Consider the following 21819-nt stretch of genomic DNA (forward strand, 5'->3'; position numbering starts at 1 on the left):
CTCAATATTTTGGAAAATTTAAATTTATTTTTCTAGCATATAATTTTGATGCATCAAAATAGGAAAGGAGAAATGTACATAGTTGATTTTATTTGGGCTGTGTTGAAGTATCCAGATAAGAGAAATGATATGAGCAATAGTGATTAATTTTTCCATTTTTTCATGAAGATAAATTCTTTCATGGTCATTAACTTCACAATGATGTCTGGCTGGTGGTATTGGTTGTCTGCGTGAATTAAATATAAATTTAATTAAGGTTAAAATTAATTTTATATCCTTGATTCACTCTTATTTGGAATAAGTACTCATAAATAGACTACACAGAGTGTAGTAACTGTTCTATTCACTCCCCATATTTGCAGACTTTCCTGTTTTTAAATTCATTTCCTAATTATTTTTAATTTCTGGGTTAATATGGCTTAATTAATTTAAATAAGATTGTAGATACGAAGAAGCAGTCTAGTTTGATAAATTTCGGACTTTGCTGCTAATGAACAAATCTGACTGCTGAGGCAAATGAGATTAACTAAAAAATTCAGTGATGTGGGGACAAGTTACCTAATTACGTAGAACAACCAATTCATGGGTGGAAATAGAATTTAGTATGTGGCTGAAAATGCTTCTCAATTTTAAAATAATGGGATTTCGAGTGGTGATATTGTTGTCATTCCATTCTTACCGTTGTACATACTGCATTTGCAACTATTTTCATTGTTAAATGTAAACCACTATTTTTTTGCTCGTAAAAGGTAAAGCTGAGGTGACATTGAATTGTTTTCTTTTATTTTAGTTTCTAATACCTTTTTATTTTTTTATTTACAGAAGTGAAGAAGGTGGAGGTAAGAGCATGCTGTTGTTTTTTTGAGTTCTTTCATATTTCAACTTTTCTTAGAGGAAGAGGTTTTTGAAATTGATACTAATTGCATTCACCCTAGCCAGAAACTCCTAAAATTGCAGTGATAGTTGCTTTCTTTAGAGATTTTTTGATCAATTTCCCTCTTCTTGTGTGTAAACCATGAAACATTTGGTATTTCCTGCCTATATCATACCTTTGAAGTTACCTTTACTTATTTGTTACTTTTGAAATGGTGTTTTGCACCAAAGAACTGTGTTTGAATATAATGTTTGCTAACTCTCCCTGATTTAAGGATTTAATTCTTTCAATTTTTGAGCCTTGAGGCTTTATTCAACTGAGAAACCTGTTTTATACATGGTTTTTATTAGTTTTTTGCTCTAGTAATAATATTGGTTGCCATATTTATATAAAAGGAAGACATATCGCTTTGAAATAGTTTCACTAAAGCTGGAGAAAAAATAAAGGAACGATAATATTGGTGATCTTTTTTATTTGGTATTTGACTGAAAGTTTTGTTTCCATTATATTTGGATATGAAGAAGAATTATTCCTTTAGTTTAAAAGAATAAATAATACTACTTGTCATGAAGCTTGTGATATTAAATCAGAATACCAAAGTACATGGAAATTGCTTCCATACAGTAAATTTCATTCTAAAAGGTGAAAATTATTATGTAATGCATGAAGTGAAGAACTGAATAGCATGGAGCAATCCGTTATTCAATAACTATTTTTGGGTGCCTCAGAAAATATAAAAAATATAATTGAATCAAGATGTATTGAATTTAATTAACTCAGTGGCCAATGAAGTGGTCGTAAAGGTTTTTATGGTACTTGGAGGTGCACATTTTTAGACACATAGAGAGAGAGAGTCGTAATTAATGTAACGGGACTTTCATGGGGTTTTTAATAGAAAAACATTTGAGAAATATTTACATGTTTTTGGCATTCTTGAAGTTCCCCATTGCTTCTTCTGTTTTCTAATGAATCAAAATGAAGTAAAATTATTTATGTTGCATCAAAAGTATGTTGTAAAAAGGGTAGTTTACAAATTATTTGGTTTTGTAAATTCCAGTTTAGACGAATGTTAATGGTCAATTTTAACCTCATTTGAAAAAGGCCAGATTAGCGCCCATGCGATGCCACTCCACATGACGTCACAGGGACCTAGATTCCATATGAGTAGATAGGAGTTTTACATTGTCTGACATTACCAATACATGTATGGGGCTCAGAGCCAGGGAAATATTTCATTATAATCACCTATTAAAATTGCCTATGGTTGGAAAGTTGAAAGAAAGCGGGAACCAGAACAACATCACACAGTTTTCCCAGCATTCATACTTAGCCATCGCGTTTTCGCATGCTTGAAAATTTTCACTTTTCATTTAATTGCGAAAACTAGATATCGTCCTTTAAAAATCTAAAAGTGTGAAATATGTATTCCAGCAGTAATAATCTTTCGATTTAGGCAATAAGAAAATAATAGGAATACACCCTATTGCATTGCTTAAATTCTAATTTTGGAAACCCTTGGGCATCATCTTGCCCTCGTTTATCTCCTCGAATCAAAACTTTCAGTCCGTATTGAATGCCAATAGTTGGTCAATTATTGAGTGGAGATTGATAACTAGGATACAGGAAAATTTTGTGCAAATATTGAGTCTAACCTTTTATATGACTGTGGGCAATATATTTGTTTTTTGTACTGTCACTTTTTGTTATTCTACATGGTAATATTTAAAATGTTATGTTCATACCTGTTTTTACCTCAATTTTTTTGACAAATCAAATTTTTGAAGTCCTTATTTTATTTTATGTATTTTCCCCTCAAATCACCGAAACTGATGAAAGTTACCTATGGTTTTCACAGCATGTGAAAATGTGATTGAATTTTGCCAATGTCCATCCATTGACCTCATTATTTCTATACCATTTTCCAATTCAGTAATATCTTTATGGTGGACTAACTATATTGACTCCCTAGACTTCCCCTACACTAAAATTGCTGCATACAGTTATATCACACAACTTAATTTCCAATTAAGCGTATCATGTAATGAGTCTATAGTCATGTTTATGCAAGAGTAGTCATGGATACACACCTGTGTACACATACTCGGACTACCCCATGATACATTGTGATAAAACTTATACACAATCTACATAACACTAATTCCGTCTCATTGGTAATAAGGATGAGGAGGAAGAGGTTTCAGAGGAGGAGGAAGAGGAGGAAGAAGTGGAAGAAGAGGTGGAGGAGGAGCCAAAAGAAGTGGTGCAGAAGAAAAAGGCTGAACCTGATCAAGGGAAAGATGAGGTGGACAAAAATGGTGTGGCACAGGTCAATAATGTGGAGGATGTGAAGAAGCCAAAGGCCAAGCCAGAAAAGAAGGCTGAGGAAAAAGTTGAGAAGAAAATTGAGGAGAAGGTGACAAAGAAAGAGGAAATTAGACCAGAAAAGAAGGTTGAGGCAAAGGGAGCAAAGAAAGATGAAGTGAAGGCGGTGAAGGATGAGCCGAAGCCCGAAAAGAAGGACGGAGTGAAAGGTCTGAAAAAGGTTGAGGCTAAACCAGAAAAGGTTGATGTGGTCAAGGACAAAGATGAAGTCAAAGTGGCTTTGAAGAAAACAGATAAGGATCAAGTGAAGCCAGTGAAAGATGCAGAACAGGAGAGAAACTCTGTACAGCCGGAGAAAGATGGAATTGTTAAGGATAAGAGTCAAGCTAGGCAAGAAAATGGCTTTCTTAAACCAGAAGAGGAGGACATCAAAGCTAAACCAGAGAGAAAGTTGGAACAGAAAAAGGTACACCATACATTGAATACTCTCTTTAAACTATCAATTATACACTTATTATAAAATAAGGGACAGCATTTTTGCATATAACAGGAATTAATACTTGAAATAATATTATCTCTACACGCACACTTACTGTGTCATGAGTAAATAGGAATGTATTTATCTAAATGCATAATTTTAATTGTCATGGTATTTTTTTGAAACTAAAACTTTTAATTCATGACATTTGAGCATAAATAGTCAAGCAGTATGTGAAAAACTTAAAGATGTGATATCATACCTGATCCATATTTTAATTCATGATAATATTCATTACGAATTAATTTCTTTAGCATTGCTTATTGTAAATTTCAAGGCAAAGGAAATCTCAAAAGTTGGGTAGCATATGTATTGGGTAGCATATAGCTGTTAATGAATTTAAAATATTTATTCATTTGGAATTGAATCATAAATTAAATTAAAGTTAAGAAATGCTACACACAAACAATGGATGTGAACTTTTTCCTTGCTAAAATGGAATGCATTCCTACATGTAGGTGCATATGAGTCACCTTAGGTCTGCAGGAAATTTAGCTAGTGCTAATGTGGATTTAATAACTCATTACACATACAAACCCTTCAAATCCCTTACTTTTGTGGTTGGTGAATTCGAGCTTTATCTTTTGTATCAAGGAAGCCCAGTAAACATATCAATTGCCATTTATCTTCCAGTGTGCATTTATTATTATGCTTATATCTTTCAATCCATTGTCAGGATTCTTTTCTGTGACCCCAAAATATATCTGATTTGAATTATCAAGGCATAAAATGTAGATGTGTAGTATTTCGCTTTAAATTAAGTTGTCAGGAAGTTTCTCCATGCTAATGATTTAGCTAAATTTTACATCTATTAAAATATCACGCTAATTATCGAAATTTTCATTTGAGGTCTCTAGGTCTTACATTTTCATTCAGGTCTTAAATATTCAAAAGTTATTTTTATCTTTCTGATAATTTATTTACAAAGTTTTTTTTAATTTGAAAGAAAAGTTTTCAATGCTGCTTCTTATTTGCTGTGTTATAATTTCAAATTAATGTTTTAAAATTATTGGATTTGTATAAAATTAAATAACTATTGATTTTTAATATTGTCTTGAATAAATTTTAGGATGATTAAATGTTTTGAATCTATGAAACAGAATATTTAGGTTTATCTGGAAGAAACAGAAATTTTCATGCTTGCATACATATTTACCATTATTAATACTTTTCCAATTAAAGTAAAATTTAATAAAGCTACTTTCAAATCACAATATTTTGCATTGCATAATAAATATTACTTTAATATTAATAGTTATGATAAAAAATTTAGCAATCCTATAAGGCCTTAATGACACATTATCCAAAAAAATTCACAGATGCACTACAAGTACAAATTTCATATTAAATTAAATCATCATGATGGTAATCATTCATTCGGTTATAATTCAAAATAAAAACAGAATTAAATGTATATTTAGAAACCTAAATATAAATTCCAACAATACATGCATTGTGTACTCACTTTCAAACTTTAATTTCCATAATCACAGGATCTAGGAGTTCCAAAACTTGATGCAGAAGAAAAGAAACCCATTCAAGTTAAGGTAATTTTTACCAAAACTACTTATCATTCCATGCGCTGTTATTACTTTATAAGCTTTGGCTCTCCGTACATTATCCACATGATACATATTCGCATTGTTTTTCCTTGCATGGCTTTATTATGCTTTTCTTTCTTGGTTGCATGACAATTCCTTATTCCTTTAATTCACCTTCGTGTCATTGGTAAGTAATCACCTGAGGCTTGACTTAGTGGAGGTGACTCGTATTGATTGTGAAAATAACTTGAATCAAATCTGCTCCATATTTAAAACCGACATAGTTGAAATGTCAATGCAGTGAAATGAGATGATGGCACACGTGAGTGGAAATGGTGGGTTGGTTTGAAATGAAGTTTGTATTCAAACAGAGTTATTTTCATCATGAATACATATTGTACAATGCATTGTGCTTGTGTGAAAATTCAATTTTTTTGTCTTTTAAGGCGTTTAATTGATTATTCATTTCAATGGGCTGCTTTTCTCTGTCTTACTTGAAGCATCTTATCAAGAGTTGACCAGAAATTATTTTCAAGTGAATATATCTGTGATTTTCCATTTTTATAATTGGCATTTTGGGAAATGTGTTTATATTACTGTATTTCTCCAACTATAGCCACCCTCTGAATATTTTCACCCTCCATAATTTTGAGACTTCAGTTTCGGTAAAAAAATTAAAAAATACATTTGAATATAGCCCCCCCTTTGCTTTTACCACGGCTTGCCTTTTTGGAAAAACTATTAAGATAAATACGGTATGTATGGTATAGTTTGCCATTATCATTATTTTTCTGAGCCTAAATTTTATTTTTATTGCAGAATAATGTATGAAAATTCTATTACTCGCTGTTACGGTTTTAATTTTTTCATTCTCATTAATATATATTTCCGCTGTTACTGTGAATAATTCTTGCGATACCAAATGAGGTGATTTTTCACTGTTCCTTGATCTCATATAAATGGTGTAGATTTATGGAAGTCTCCCTGATGATGAATTTGTAGCAATCATAGATACCAATATGATCACAGGATAGAGCTTGAAGGTTGGTTACCTAGTATAAACTAATCACTTCATTGGAAGGAGGTATTGCTTCATTGCTCAACAGAGAGCTGGTTCTTTCAAAGGTGTGTTGCTTATTGAACATGTCCTTTGCTGTTAATGGTGAGGCATATAAATGAAGTATCTCATTGGCTCCTGTGTTCAAATTTTATGCATGCATAGTTTTATCCGTTATTTTCATCCGTTATTTTTTTAATGGAATTTTAGTGTACTTTTCTTATTTCTTCTTAGCATCAATGCATACTTGGTACTTGGTGATCACTCTGCTCATTCGTGCTAAAAACTGAAGCTACTTTAGTATGTATATTTTTTTGTATCAAGTGTTAATTTGATTGTGTATTCTTGTTTTATTCCTTTACAGAAAAAAGAGGAGGAAAAGAAGAAGGAAGAAGTTAAAAAAGAGGAGCCAGAGAAGGTATTTAATGGCTTGTATACATTAATTATAGTCCACCCAAATTCATTCTCTATGGGGTTAATTTTTTTCCTTTTTTAATCCTTGCATGAAAAAACTATTGGTCACTATGCGTACGGTAACTCAATTTTTTTTCATTTTAACATTCCAGGAGTCGAATAGTCTTTGATATTTCTATTTTTTCCATTATTTTTTTGTGTTTTGGCCCATTTTGTTTTTCCCATGAACTTCTAATTATTTATTGACCGTTGGTCAATGTATGTAGGAAAAAATCAACCTCCTGATGTTGGGGTTCCAGGAGTCATGTAATCTTCGATTTCTTTTTCAAATTTTTCTGTTTTCTCCCCTCTTTTTTTGTTTTGAATCATTTGTTTTCCCTGTGAACCTCTAATTTTTTTGAGCATCCATGCATGCATTGATGCTCTTTATTATGTTTTTTGTATTATTGTAATGTTTTATTCCCATCATATTGAAATTTGGGCAGGATTTAAGAACCCTAACCAATTAAAGAATGCAATTAATGTAATTCATGGTAAATACTCATTTTTTATAGGAATACTAATTTAAATAATGTTTTAAGGTCATTCTTGTGTAGTACATAGTGCCCTAACTAAGTTTTGAAGAAATACTTGTAGTTATCAATGTTAAATTTCCTTCTTAGTTCACTTAACAACTTGGCTAAGGTTTTTAGTGCAGTTTAAATGGAGAATACAATTCAAATTAGTTAATTGTCTAAATAAATCTCTGGCAGTTATTATATGTATCTTATACATGTGATTTAACTCTACTTGTCTTTTAAAAGCTTGAAAATTTATGTTTTATGGAAACCTGATAAATACTTTCCGCAGGTTCCCAGCCTTTTGTTCTTCTCATTTTATTGGTATTCAGTGGCCCATGGCTAAAGTGAATTTTCTTAAGATTTTTAATTTAGTTACTTGAACTACATACATGGCTTCATTGATAGCCGAGGTGGCAATAGATTGAAAAATTGATTCAAAATCGATATTTTATGCTGGATTTTTCTGTCTCTGAGCCACCACATTATCCTTAGCAACATTAGCCATGGTCATTACTTAATGGAGTTGGGAACCTGTTCTTCATATAGTAGCATAATAGTTTGTGGATGGATTTTTAAAAATCTTATTGTTTTTGTAACTTATATCATTAAAAATATATATGTTTGTATAGGATGTGTATAATCTCAATTCACATAAATATGCTCTATGTTTAGACATTGTTATATCCGTTCACCATGATTAAGTTCTCCTCTCATGTACTAAATTTTAGTAACACAATGTAATTTCCCATTTAATTCCAATGACAGAAGAAGGAAGAGCCAAAGCCTGAAGCAAAGAAAGTGGAGCCAGAAAAGGTAAGAGTTTCATTGGACACCATGACCCCTCTATCTCCTTCTTCTTTCATCACTCTTTTGGCCATTTACTCAAGTAATTGTTATATGTAACGGCGCCATTATATTGGCATGCTGTTAACTAGGGATGGGTCTGTTTGAATTTTTTTGTTCTAGTTTCATTCTTGGCTTTGGGTCTGGGTTCTGGTTCTAAGATCCAGTTCTTAATTTAGCTCTCAAAATACTCAATTTTCAATAGCAAAAGGAGGTTGTTGTCTGATTATTATGTTAATAATTTAGGATAATATGAGTGCATCTTTAAGTTTCCTTTTTCTTTCATTGAAAAAATTGTAAGACAGTAAGAGCCATCATCCAGTTTTGAAAAGCTATTGCTAGAACGATCCCTCTCAGGGAAAATAAATGTTCATGGTTACTCCCAGAGAAGGCAGGAAGTAAGAGGGGTAAGGGACCTTAGAACTATTAGAAATTACCTTTTATCACTGTGGACATGCACTGTGGTGAGTTGCAGTTTCTTTTTCTCGATCGTCGATGACAATATGACAGCAAGAATATTCTTATGAATGAATTAGTAAGAGTGGAGTGAGTCTACGAGGTGGAGCTTTTTCATCAGCATGCTTCTGAGAAAACAGTGCTGGAAACTACAACTCTGTTGGTTCCTATGTCATCATGTAATACATCGTTCATCCCTTCCTGATCACAACACCGAATACATTTTGTGTAAAATTTGATCAAATAGTGCTAAGACATTCCTAAGTCTGCATAGGATACCTTATTATGCTAAATTCAGCGTGGTTATGATTTGGATGCTTACAATGTGACTGACAATACTACATAGTTATTCTCTGGGGGCAGCTACTAAAATGGTTTGCTGGGAAGACATTGTTGATGTGGGCCTCCTTGTGATGCTACTCACATTGGACAGACTCTCATTCGTCCAATAATTACCCATTGCCCTTTTCTTAAAAGGAAGCTAAACATTTATCGCACAGTTCAGCTGATGATCCTTTCTTTGATCCATTTAAAGGTCTGTTTCCTCAGAGGAAACCTGGAAGAGCCTAGGTAGTATATCTCCCAACGCTACTGCAATTGGTGAGCGTGCATATTCTCTCTCTGTGGGTTTTGTGACCTTGTACTGCAGATGTCATGCATTCCAATTTTGAAGATGCGCAAAGTAGCTCCACTAATAGTGTCACATTCTTGGATGGCTTTGGTAGCCAGACTGCAACGATGAAGCTTTTTAATGGCTCATATTTCTGTCATTTTGTTGAGGCAACAGATAAAGTTAAGTTCTCAAATATTGTAAAAACCATAATAGTAATATAGATACTTTCATGGTTTTTATTTCTGCCGAAAAGATCTTAAACTCTATGTTGTTTTACGATTTCTTTTTGCTATGCCTTTACTTAAAATGAGTGAAGAGGGTTCATTCAGGTTTTTCTGCCATTTATTTGCCATAACTGTCCTTTTTGGATCAGTCCCAGTTCCAACTCGAGAACTGGTAGAACCAAGAACCAGAGAATTGAACTGACCCATCTCTCCTGTTAACTATTGGCTAAATGTCATCATTATTTATGTATTAAATGGATATCTTTGTTATTTTTTTATTTTGCAAGTTTTATCTTGTCTAGATCCTCTGTGCCAAATATGTTGATGTGAATTCTTATCTTTTCTGAGACATTCTCAGTAGTAAATTCTGCATGAAAGATGCTAATCCTTTATTGAAGAGAGTAATTAATTTAATGTTTTAAAAATTAAAATTGAATGTGTATAATATCCATTAGTATAAATATGCTATATGTTTAGATATTGTCATATCCATTCACCATGATTTAGTTCTATAATCATGTGACACATGTTAGTAACACAATGTAATTTCCCATTCAATCCCAATGACAGAAGAAGGAAGAGCCAAAGCCTGAAGCAAAGAAAGTGGAGCCAGAAAAGGTAAGAGTTTCATTGGACACCATGACCCCTCTATCTCCTCCTACTCTAGTCACTCTTTTAATAGTTATTTGTAATAGCATCATATCTTGGAATGCTGTTAAAAATTGGCTATATCACGTATAACTTTATAGTAGAAATGCATATTTTTTGCAACTTTTTTGTAAGTTGTCAAGTTTTGTCATGTTTAGATCTTCTGTGCCAAACATATTCGTGTGCTTTGCTATCTTTTGTTTGGCATTCATAATGGTTCATTACGCCTCAATTCAACAAGCATATGCCCCCTGATGTCTTAGATTTGAATGAAAATTTCTGTGTGGGTTTATTTTTACCTAATAAAACTTAGTAACCCGTAACCGTTTGTCAAAGAAAATGTTTGATTTCTCTTCATTCCCATTTTGTGTCACGTTTGCCCAGAAAACATGCCTTTGATCACGTACATAATTTCTTCTTTCCCTCCATCAAATCCTTGTGGAACCATGATTTATGGCTTATTTTAAAACCTAGATTTCGCAGAATTAAATGCAGATAAAATTCTAGAGAAGCCATCTCCTATCATTGTCATATGTGTGAAAAATTAGGGTAAATTTCTCAAAAAATTTGTATCAGAATCGGCCAAAAAATTTATTTACAACTTTGACATAGGTAGGCTTTTAGTACCACTTGGTGAATATGATAATTGCTCCATACAATAGTTCTATTTCTTATAGTTTCAATGGTGTACAATAAGTGCCTTCAATTTTTGTTGTAGATATTATTAACAGAATGGTTTTAGTAAAAGTAATAGAAGTCCCTAAGCTTGAGATTTGGTTTCACAATCACTCGGTAGGACTAAATTTTCAAGTACACTCATGCCATAATTGTGGCCATTAATGGTGCAATAATATGAAATTTAGAATATTAAGTACATACATATAAGGCAGGATATTAAGTAGATACATATACACTCATTCAGAATTTTTCATCGAAATCTGATATCCCAACGGTTAAACATTTGTTGAATTGAGGTGGAATAACCCAATAGCATGAAAGATGTCTATTAGTTTATTGAAGAGAGCAATAAATATAGTTAAGCTCTATGTTTAGACATTTTCATATCCATTGGCGATGATTAAGTTCTCCAATCATGTGCTACATATTAGTAACACAATGTAATTTCCCATTCAATCCCAATGACAGAAGAAGGAAGAGCCAAAGCCTGAAGCAAAGAAAGTGGAGCCAGAAAAGGTGAGCGATTCATTGGACACCATGACCCTTAAATCCACTCTTACTCTTGTCACTCATTTTGCCTTCCACCCAAGTAATTGTTATTTGAGAAAGCATCGTTACCTTGGCATGTTGTTAAAAATTGGCGATATTACATTATTCTTCATAGTAGAAATGGATATTTTTTGTAGCTGTATGTTTACTTGTCAAGTTTTGTCTCGTCTAGAAACTCTGTGCCAAACATGCTTATTTGCATTGTAATATTTCCTGTGGTATTCTCAATTGTAAATTCTGCATGAATGATGTCTATCAGTTTATGGAAGAGAGCATTTAATATAGGTATGCTCTATGTTTAGACATTGTCATATCCATTGGCGATGATTAAGTTCTCCAATCATGTGCTACATATTAGTAACACAATGTAATTTCCCATTTAATCCCAATGACAGAAGAAGGAAGAGCCAAAGCCTGAAGCAAAGAAAGTGGAGCCAGAAAAGGTAAGAGTTTCATTGGACCACTAAATCCCCTCCCACTCTAGTTACTCTTTTTGCCTTTCGCTCAAGTAATAGCTATTTGTAATAGTATCATATCTTGGAATGCTGTTAAAAATTGGCTATATCACAATGCTTTATAGTAGAAATGGATATTTTTCGTAATTGTATTTTTACTCATCACGTTTTGTCTTGTCTAGATATTCTGTGCCAAACATGCTAATGTGTATTGTAATATTTTCTCTGGTATTCTCAATAGTCAATTCTGCATGAAAGATGCCAGTTCTTAATTGAAAAGGGTAATTATTACTAGGGATGGTCGGATTGGATACCTCGGATCCAAATATCCACGAATATTATCCTTCATCGGATACATCGGATCCAAAGTCGCGGAAGATGACGGATCTGGATCCAAAATTTTAAATAATAGCTTCGGTGGAATCAACTTCAACAATCAATAAGGGTGGAAAGAGTTCCGATTCTCTCTTTGAATGCACCGTTGCATGCGATTCGTGTCCTACTCATGAACCGTTTTTTTTAAAGCTCTCGCAGAGGTTATGTAGGAGAATTTCAGCCGTGGAAAATAAAAAAGGCAAAATACGACTGGCACATAGTGTGACTCTTCCCAAGAAATTGAACAATCATCGGGGGAATCACAGCGTCTGGAATTTGAAAATGTATTTGGATCTGAAAATATCCGATCCAAAAGATCCGGCTCTGAAAATCAAGGATCCGATCCGTATCCGGATCCGAAAAAAATCCTGGATCCGTCCATCCCTAATTATTACCCACATCAAGTTTAGTACAAAGAATATTTTCATTAAGCCTAGATGTTTGTCATTTAATTTGTTTTAACTATATCATCTTAGTTACAATGTTATTTTCTATTAATGTTCATTTTGTGTTCTCATGCTACTTTATTTGGGCATAAATTTGTTTTTTTTCCTGTCACAACCCTGACCAACATGATATCTGAATAAGACTAACTTCATTCTGGATGAGTTCCCAGCACTCATCTTCCTTCTTTGATCACCACCATTTTTTGCTGGTAGTGAAAGTCACTGCAAAGCATAAAATGGAACAAAAGAAGGCTGAAATGTCCCTTGGAATAAAGTAGGGAGGGCAAACTTTGCAAAAGAATTAAGGATGGCACCTAAAAATCAGCTATCAAGGAGCTAGCAGACATCAATCTACAGATAATGATGATCCTAGCAAGGAGCTAGGATCATTAATATCCGTAGATTGATTAAAAAGAGATTGGCTAGTTCAATCTCATGGGGAGATAATCAAAGAGTACATATAAATTTTGATGAAAGATTATGCACTCTAGGAATAAACACTGAACCTCATGCATTTCTCGCTCCAACTGCAATGTGAAGCAAGCAGAATTTTGTATTTGAGTCTCCTATTATTGCATAGGATATGTAAGTAGTTCTAGAGGCTGAATTTGAACAATCGGGCTGAAATATTACCGCTCAGTATTTTATACACACTTCTGTGCCATCAAGAGTTTTGTGATAAACTAAGACACCTTAGGATCTATCTTAACAAGATTTCTGAATTACTCTCTGTGTATTTATTAACATTGCCAAGTAATCAAAACTGTAAAATAATCAGAAATAAACAAGAAATACTTACTCTCTTTCTGTTTTAAGAAAAATCCAAATATGTTGAAAAAAATATTTCAGTATATGTTTGGTTATCTATTGACTAACTTCTGTTGGGTTAACTATTGACTAACCAAGGTCTGATGGGGTTTGTAAGTTTGGACATATGTATTAATTGTTTGTGGTAGAACTGAAGCAACTTATGCCACTATACTAAATGGTGACTGTTTCAGTGATCTCTTTCTCTGAAAATCTGTAATTTCTGCATGTTCATGCAGTAAATGTATTATTACATTTAACTAATTTTTCATGTGTAAAATTTCATTTTATTTTAAATTTTCTTTGTATATCCTTTGTTGTTTATTTTTGTGTTACTTTTTTAGATTAAGGAACCAGAGAAACAGGCAAAGAAACTTGTTAATGATAAACCTCCTGAAGAGAAGAAGGTACGTTACTTTATTATCATTGCATGAGGAATTTAGTATAAAATTGAAAGATTATTTCATGTTAGATTATTTTATTTAATGTTATATGTCTGTCAGATTTTCTGATTTTCTTTCTAAATATACCCAATCCTTCTATATTTATGTAGCATGTATGTATTCTGTATCTCTTGCTCTTGATTAGATTATTAGTGTGATAGAAGTTTTGGCAGTAGATGTACAAATGATTCTTTAATGCTAGAACATGTTTTGTGACATGGCCTGCTGCAGTTATCAGGTTTGTTACTTTGTAGCATTCTTTCTCATCGTTCTCTGTGCAATAGCTGTTTTTTATTGCACGGTGAGCAACCTGAGTGATTGAGAACGCTGAAATTTTTCTTTGAGTGTAGGACACATCTCTTAGCTCTGTCAGCAGTGCCATTAGTTTCTTTTGGCAAAGAAAGGTGTCTGTTTGTGGGAGTATTTGAGTGGTGTCTATGAGCAAAAATAATTGGTCTATTTTACTCATAAATTGTATATTATAGTTCTGTAAGCAGTTAAAGTTGCAATAATATTTTACTCTTATTTTGAGACTAACATTCATCTTAAAATTATCGGAATCTTTCAGGGGAATATGATGAATGTTGATGGTGCTTGTATTTATTGTAGCTTCGATTACCACTATTTTATAATTGGTATCCCTTAGGTTTTTTTGCTTCCAACATAGTGATCCAAAGAAGGAAGTTCATAGTTCTACTTACATTTTAAGTGTACTACTTTGAAGTAGATTTTTCTTCTCTAGTCTTTTTCTTCTATCATATTTCAAATTTCTTATTTAGATTATACAAATGCTATTGAGGTATCTAAAAGTGAATGCACAATATAAAGTAACCTATTAAATTATTAAGTATACCTACAATATATAGTTGTAGGTGATTCATAATAATATTAAAACATTGCAGGACTCTTGTAGATGACTTTATTGATATGGTTGCATGGTGTAATGTTAGATTGATAAGGACTTCCATTACCACAAGCTGAAAATATGTAGCGTATGGGAAATAATTAAAATTTTTGCTGATCTCTTCCTGTTCTTTGTATGTGTAGTGAAAATACTTTTCACCATTGGAGAATATGGCAGCAGACTGAATTGTTTTTTTCTGATCACTAAAACTGTTTTCTCCATCTAATTTTAAAATTTCATTGCTGTTCTCAGGTTATACAATGGAGGACCTAGTTTCATCTTGCAACCATAGTGTAGAAATTTATATGTCAAATATGCCATATTAATTTTGGATCCATGACCAACTTCATGGACAAAGTATAAGCTCATAGAAATTACAGAAAAAATAAGATTTACAATAAGTGCCTTTATAGTGCTTTACATTTCAAAAAGTGCCCATCTATAATGAGTAATGTTAGATCAGCTCAAACGAAGTACATATTTGATAATGAACAATGCGAACTGGGTCATCCAATTCCATCTGATATATGTATTGAATCCAAGTAGAGAAAACCCTCATGCACCTTGATCAGGCATTTGGCTGGTAAAAATATGGCTGTAAATATTCATCAGCTGTTGCCTGTAGGTATGTCTTCTCATTTTTGCCCTCATTTCAGTGACACATTATTTTTCCCTTAATTATTTTCATAGCCGACCAATATCAAGACATATCTTCAAACAATATTGCTCGATCTTTGCTGGTACATACTGTTAACCCAATTTCCATTTATGAATGAGTATCCCAAATCATGTCTTAATATTTTTCATCTGCTGACAAGATGCAGCATATGGGAAATAATACAAATTCCTGCCCAAGTGATGATCTCTTCCTGTTATTTATGTGTTTAGTGAAAATAATTTCCACCATTGGAAGATATGGCAGCGCACTGAATTGGTTTTTCATATTTTTCATCTGAGACTAGGGTACAAAATCCTGGGCAATTTTATTTTGTGGTTGGCAAAAACACTTCTGTATCAATTTTATTCTTTCCTCTCTCAAATGTTGAGGTATAGAAATGGATTTTGGTGCATCTCTGTCTTCATGTTTTGGTTGTAGTTTTGGAATTTTTGCAATTGATGGAGCAGAGAAAAATGTGAGAAACATGGTCTTTTACGAGTTAAAGAATGAGTTACTATCCTGCAAATTATACTACACGCATTTTATATGAGTATATATGCGGCCAGAATTGTAGGATAGATATAGTAACACACTTGTGGCACATTGATACTTAATAAATATATGTAGTATAAAAAGAGTAGCTCAACCCATCAAAAACTGATACGAGTGAGGTTTTATGTGGATTCTTGTCTCCATGATTTGGTATTAGTATTGGAATATCAGCAATTAATCGAGCAGAGAAGAATGTAGAGGACATAGTTTTTGTACAATGGCAAAAGAAACCCAAAGGGGGCGTGAAGAGCTACTCTTCTGGGGGCAGCTGCAACACATTTTTCCCCTGTACCCTAAGAGGAAGGGAAGATGAAGGGAAGTATAAAAGGCACCACCGCTATAGGGAGCCTACCGATGCCTCTGGGGATATGGATAGAAGTGGAAGTAGTTTTTTACTGTAGGAGAGACAACATAATAATGAAATTTGAAGGTATAACTCTTCCTGGCTTAGCTGTGCATCAGTCCATATTTCTTCCCGGTGAAAACCTTTTACACACATCTCATTTATTTTCTCCGTGTTCCTACAATTTTTCTGAAGCATCCTCAATGCACCTATTCACTCTTTAAATACTGAAAACGTCAGTTTTGTAGCTCTGTAGGCATCATAAAATTACAATGATTCCCCTTTAAAAAAAATAGCATGGTAACTGTTAATTTTGTTTGGTTTTTCACAAGTTGGCGGTGATGTATTCATTCACTATGATAAAATGTGAAACACAAAACTTTATTTTCACTATCATAATATTCATCTTGCCTTATAGGAAGAAACTATTACAGAAAAGAAAACAATGGAAGAAAGAAGGAGGTCTTCAGTTAAGGTATATGCTTGCTTAATTTTATTTTATCAATGGAGGAAGTTCTACCTAGCAATTTCTAATTTTATATTGAATGATTCCTAGGAGGAAAGTTTTCCTGGCAAGAAACCCGAGGAAGGAAGACGAGTGTCATCAGCCAAGGTATTATTGCATTAATGGTACTCTTGTATTTGCACATCAATGCTCTCAAGGCTAATTTTACAAAATTTCATTTTTACCTTTGAATTTTTTAGGAAGAAATTATTCCTACAGAGAAACCAGCTGACGAGAAATTACCACAGAAGGTACTCACTCATTTTTTTAATGCTTCTGCTTTTTTTGCATATTATATAGATGCTGTATTTCACTTAGATTGCTTTTAAATTCAGGCAATGACTCCCACCATTTGAGCTGCACATTTTCTCTTTTTATTATTTAAGCATTATTATTGTTTAATTCCAGAGCTCGCATTATCTTTGCCTTTTAATTTTCTGTTTATTTTTGTATGAGAAATTTCGACACTAGCTTCCAGCTTGCGTTCAGGCATTTGGTTTGCAGACTGTGTGAATTTTTTGTTCATAAGTGCTGTATAATTTTCTTCAGCATTTAAGCTATCATTTTATGTTTATGTTTTGGTTTAAAATGCTGTACGGAGGAGCTTAATTTTTATTACTAACCTTGCTAGTTTAAGGGAGTAAGAATATAATTTTTAGAGGAGTAATTAACGGAAAATGATTAGACATGTACTGTAAAGTGCTATGCATGATATTTGAATGTGGTTTCTTTATTTTTGTGTATCATTTTCTGTTGTATCATGTGATTTATATTTTAAGTAAGCTGCTACAAATTTATCTCTCATTTGTGATATCCTAATTTTAATTGTAGCGGTAGCTATGCTAAGCAAATTTTAAGGTGAAATTAGAATTATATAAGTTATATTTATGCAAAAATAATAGACAGTATTGTAAGGTTAATTACTTTAAAACACCTGCAACTAAAGTTAAATTTACAGCAATATGTTGTAGAAACTGTGTGTTCAAATTCATTTAAACAGGCGATCTTTACCTAGATAGCAGTGCTGATGATTATTTTTACATGAGGAGAAGAAATATCAAATTTGGTTTATTTCCGATATCAAAACTCATATCAGATATTGGAAATAAGATTGTAATGGTTACATGTATGGTAAGGCATTGACTAAACAACCCTGCAGATGCCTGGTAAAACTGAGAGAAATATTGGTCATTGTATAGTTAGATCTTGTTTTGCAAATTACTGCCAAGTATTAAATGTGGCTGTTACTTACCATATTAGGGAATAGCCCTATAAACTGTTTCATTCTAGAGTCTAATGAGTTGGTACAATTTTCATTTGGTTTCATTCTGTAGGGTATTTGCAAACTTAACTACATATATTTGTTGGTAAATATAATTAGCTATGCATGAAAGCAATACTGTTTTTCTTTCTTTAAGAAACTTTATACAGTGTGATCAGTGTCTGAAGCACTGTGTATTTATTCAGTATCCCTCTCCATAGCTAGATTATGATGTATTTTTATAGGTTTAAGAAATAAATTTTTATCAGTGATAGATTTCTTATGTAAGCTTCAAGTTGAGACTTACTGATATGTACTGCTATCCACAAAGGAGTACATTATCAGTGTTTAATTATGGCATTTGTGTTATTGAAGATGACCAGCTACAATTTGGTAATACATATCATTCATAATAAATAGATTTTATTGAATATGTTTGAATTTATTTCATTACTACTTAATCTGTTTTTGTATGTCAATTATTTGTCTGGTTTTTATGGTGAGAAAAAATTTTTCATTGATAGTTAGGATTGAAATAAAGGTGTTAATTTATGTTAGCTACTTTTGTAAAGCATTTGTTGATGTGCTACTTCATTTTTTTAACCGCACAGGATGAGCCGCTGAATAAATTTGGACTACGTAAAAGAACAACAATTCCTGAGAAAAGACCTATCCAAGCACAGGTTTGGCCTTTGTTAATGCATTTTAAAATGAAAATTAATGGATGCAGATTTCTATCCATTGATCTGTACATTATAGCCTTCCATTCTTTGGCATGCATCGTGTCAACAGTTTAAATTAAATTTTGTATTTATTTTGGTCATAATTATTCTTTTTTGTGTACGCCGAATTCACTCATTTAGAATCATTTTTCTAGTTGCCAAGCGAGGTTGTTTTAAAGCCTGTTGAAAGAAAGGAGAAACCTAAAAAAGCTGTTGAAACTAAGGTATGAATGGTGTATTTCATTATTTATTAATACCTGTTCTCTCTGAATTCTTTCTCTTTTCCCACTGGGCAGAACAGACTGCTGTCCATCTAATTCTTTTCTTTCTTTAGCTTTGGAACCTGGCCACGCTCTCATTCTATCTCATCTCTCTCTTTAACAAATTGAAATTTTTTATTGAAGGTGACAGCCTGTTCATGGTTTTTGGCTGTGTTGATGTTTTTTGTCTTTATTTTTTAGGTGAGACTTTTTTGTATCTCACTTTTTTTTAAATATTTTTGCATCATGATTTTTTGCCATTTCATTTTTTAATGAAATTTTTTAAGGAATTTTTAAAAATATTTTGTACCAATCCTACCCTTATTATGGTCATCTTTATATTTTCAAGTGAAAACAAACTATGAAATTTTATGGGTTGGGAGTGTAGTTATTAATAAAAAATGGCTGCTAAGTATAACTAGAGGTACTTGAGCTATTTTATTTCATCGGTATGGTACCTTCCTCTGTATGAGATATCTATGATTGCTCTCGCTAAAGGATTAAAATATAACTTTGAGTACATAGTTGAGGAAAATCGGCGGCTTTAGAGAAGTACGTTGCTAGCAGAAGAGATTAAAATTTCTGGTAATGATTGATAGCAGGAAATCATATTTTTTCCCCCCTTAAAAATGTACTTACTCCCATTTTGTCAGTTAGTTCAAACCCATTTGCGTTTAGTTTAGGATTACATGTGATGGCATATAGGGTATTGTGATCTCCACAAACTGGGAATCTAGTCAGATGACTATCAAGAAATAAATGTCAATATGTACAAATATGAGACCATGCTTTAGTCAAATCATTCAGTATTTTTTTCCTAAATACTCTTTTTTTGAGTAATGCAAAGATATAGTCCACTTGCAATAATGTGTTTGGGACTTCTTCACGGGTACAAATCAGTCAACTGTGTTGTTTTTTTTAGGAACAGGATAATTTGCAGCAGTGAACTGGATAATTATCAACCAAAAAATTTTCTGGTTGAGGGGCTGGGTTGGTCACTACTGGGAATAATCCTGTTTCTGCCTACTAACACAGTGAACTGATTTGTACCAGAGATGAGGTAAAAACAGTGCAGCAATGGAGTCACAATTTCTTGGAAGATTATTGTAATAGTTTAATATATCAGTGTGTTTATAACTTATTTTTATGTTTTCTGGTATATCTTTTGTAAAGTGATTTTTTAATAAGTTAAAAAAAAATATTTTCTCTTGGGTTATTAGGAACACGTAAAATAAATCAATAAAAACGTTTTTGTATTGCAATTGAGGACATGGGGCTCACGCTCCGTGTTAAATCATCCATTGTTTCTTTTGAATTGTCCTTCATTCCTGGTTGGTTGTGGAAGGGAGTTTTTTATGTTCATTTTTTCTGTATGTTGAATTATTTTGAGGATAAACAATTATTGAGAATGAATTATTAAAATAATTAGCCACCTCTATAGAATAATAATTATTGTTCAATTATTTTTTGCTAGTTTTTTTGAAAGAAGATGAAGGAAATGTTTATTTTGGAAGTTAATACGTGTTCTGGATGAATTTACTGTACCTCTAAACTTTCCAAGGGGGCAGTGAATGATCTTGTGTAATTAATCTGCTCTTTTGATAATTAGGACCATAAAAGCTTAATAGTTGGCTTCTACCCAATGAAATATTTGCATTTTTACTTCTGTTGGAAATGCGTGTTAGGCTATTGAAAAAGTTAATGTTGATTCAACTCACGTTATTGTTAATTACTTAATGCCTTTTTAAGCCATTTACCTACATATTTATCACTTTTTTTTCAATACAAGTTATGCATCATTTGCTCTATTTTACCAGCTAATTTTTTGTCGTGTTCAGGGGAGGCTGTGTATCTTCCTTGATTTTTTTCTTCTCCTGCAAGCTGATTTTTTTACTTGCAACAATTTTTGTACCATATTTTTAAGTATTTTTTCAACTCCCCACTATATGTTTTTGAAAGCATTGCCTATTTTTCAGGTTTTGCCGGGTCCCATTTTTTGTGCCATCAATGTCTGATTGGATTTTTTCATCATCAACAATGTACTTTGTGAAATTCTCTGTCTCTAATACATTTCTATCTGTTTCTTTTATTTCTCTCTGATTCTATTCTTTCATCTCTGTTTCTCTTTCTTACTAATACAATGTTAATTACTCTTCAATATACTATTTTTATTGACAATTATTTGCAGAATTTGGTATTCTCGTAATGCTGAAATATATATTTTGGCTGTATTCTTCTGAAGCATTATTTGTTCTTACAATCAAAGTATTCTTTTGATATAAAAATTAGCAAAGCATGGAGCAGTATATAATTTACTTCATCAATTTCAATAGTTATTCTGCAAACTTGAATTAAATTGTATGTCTTATGTAAGTCAGTTAATGCCTAAATTCAATTCCCTAGGAGGAAGATGGAATAGCTCCGCCTGAACCAGGAAAACTAACTAAGTTTGGAAAAAGGGATTCTCTATCTCAGGTTGGGAATATGTGTGCTGTTTATTTAAATTTAATATATAAATTTATGAACATGGTATTTATAAGAGTTTATGGTATCTAAAAAGTTATTGGTTATTTTTTTCATGAATAATAAATTATTCTTATATCTTAGAAATCATCTGTTTTGCATCTGTTGTTGATGGTTTAATGAGAATGTGAGAAATTTTTGATCCTTAGGTTTTTGTCTCCTTGTTTTTTTGTCTTGTGCTTATACTTTTTTTATAAGAAGCACTTCAGTGATGAGCCCTCCATCCAAAGTGAAGATTATTTTTTCTT

The 21819-nt window shown here is 32.5% G+C and overlaps 1 protein-coding gene across 33 annotated transcripts in view; it reads left to right on the forward strand.

The window, feature by feature from the left end:
* The window catches only part of LOC124171601 (twitchin), a 207858-nt gene that overhangs the window by 56247 nt on the left and 129792 nt on the right, over nt 1–21819 (forward strand). For 16 of the 33 annotated variants that reach the window (XM_046550781.1, XM_046550787.1, XM_046550780.1 and 13 more), the window contains 15 exons: nt 823–839; nt 3054–3662; nt 5228–5281; nt 6697–6750; nt 8072–8119; nt 10013–10060; nt 11237–11284; nt 11713–11760; nt 13745–13807; nt 16719–16775; nt 16857–16913; nt 17006–17056; nt 18678–18749; nt 18944–19012; nt 21452–21523. In XM_046550781.1, coding sequence (XP_046406737.1) covers nt 823–839; nt 3054–3662; nt 5228–5281; nt 6697–6750; nt 8072–8119; nt 10013–10060; nt 11237–11284; nt 11713–11760; nt 13745–13807; nt 16719–16775; nt 16857–16913; nt 17006–17056; nt 18678–18749; nt 18944–19012; nt 21452–21523 — 1367 coding nt within the window. The remainder of the gene's footprint in view (nt 1–822; nt 840–3053; nt 3663–5227; nt 5282–6696; nt 6751–8071; nt 8120–10012; nt 10061–11236; nt 11285–11712; nt 11761–13744; nt 13808–16718; nt 16776–16856; nt 16914–17005; nt 17057–18677; nt 18750–18943; nt 19013–21451; nt 21524–21819) is intronic. The other 17 variants (XM_046550794.1, XM_046550797.1, XM_046550800.1 and 14 more) reach the window with 10 other exon arrangements.

Source organism: Ischnura elegans, chromosome X (genome assembly GCF_921293095.1).
Source record: "Ischnura elegans chromosome X, ioIscEleg1.1, whole genome shotgun sequence".
Taxonomy (NCBI): Eukaryota; Metazoa; Arthropoda; class Insecta; order Odonata; family Coenagrionidae; genus Ischnura; species Ischnura elegans.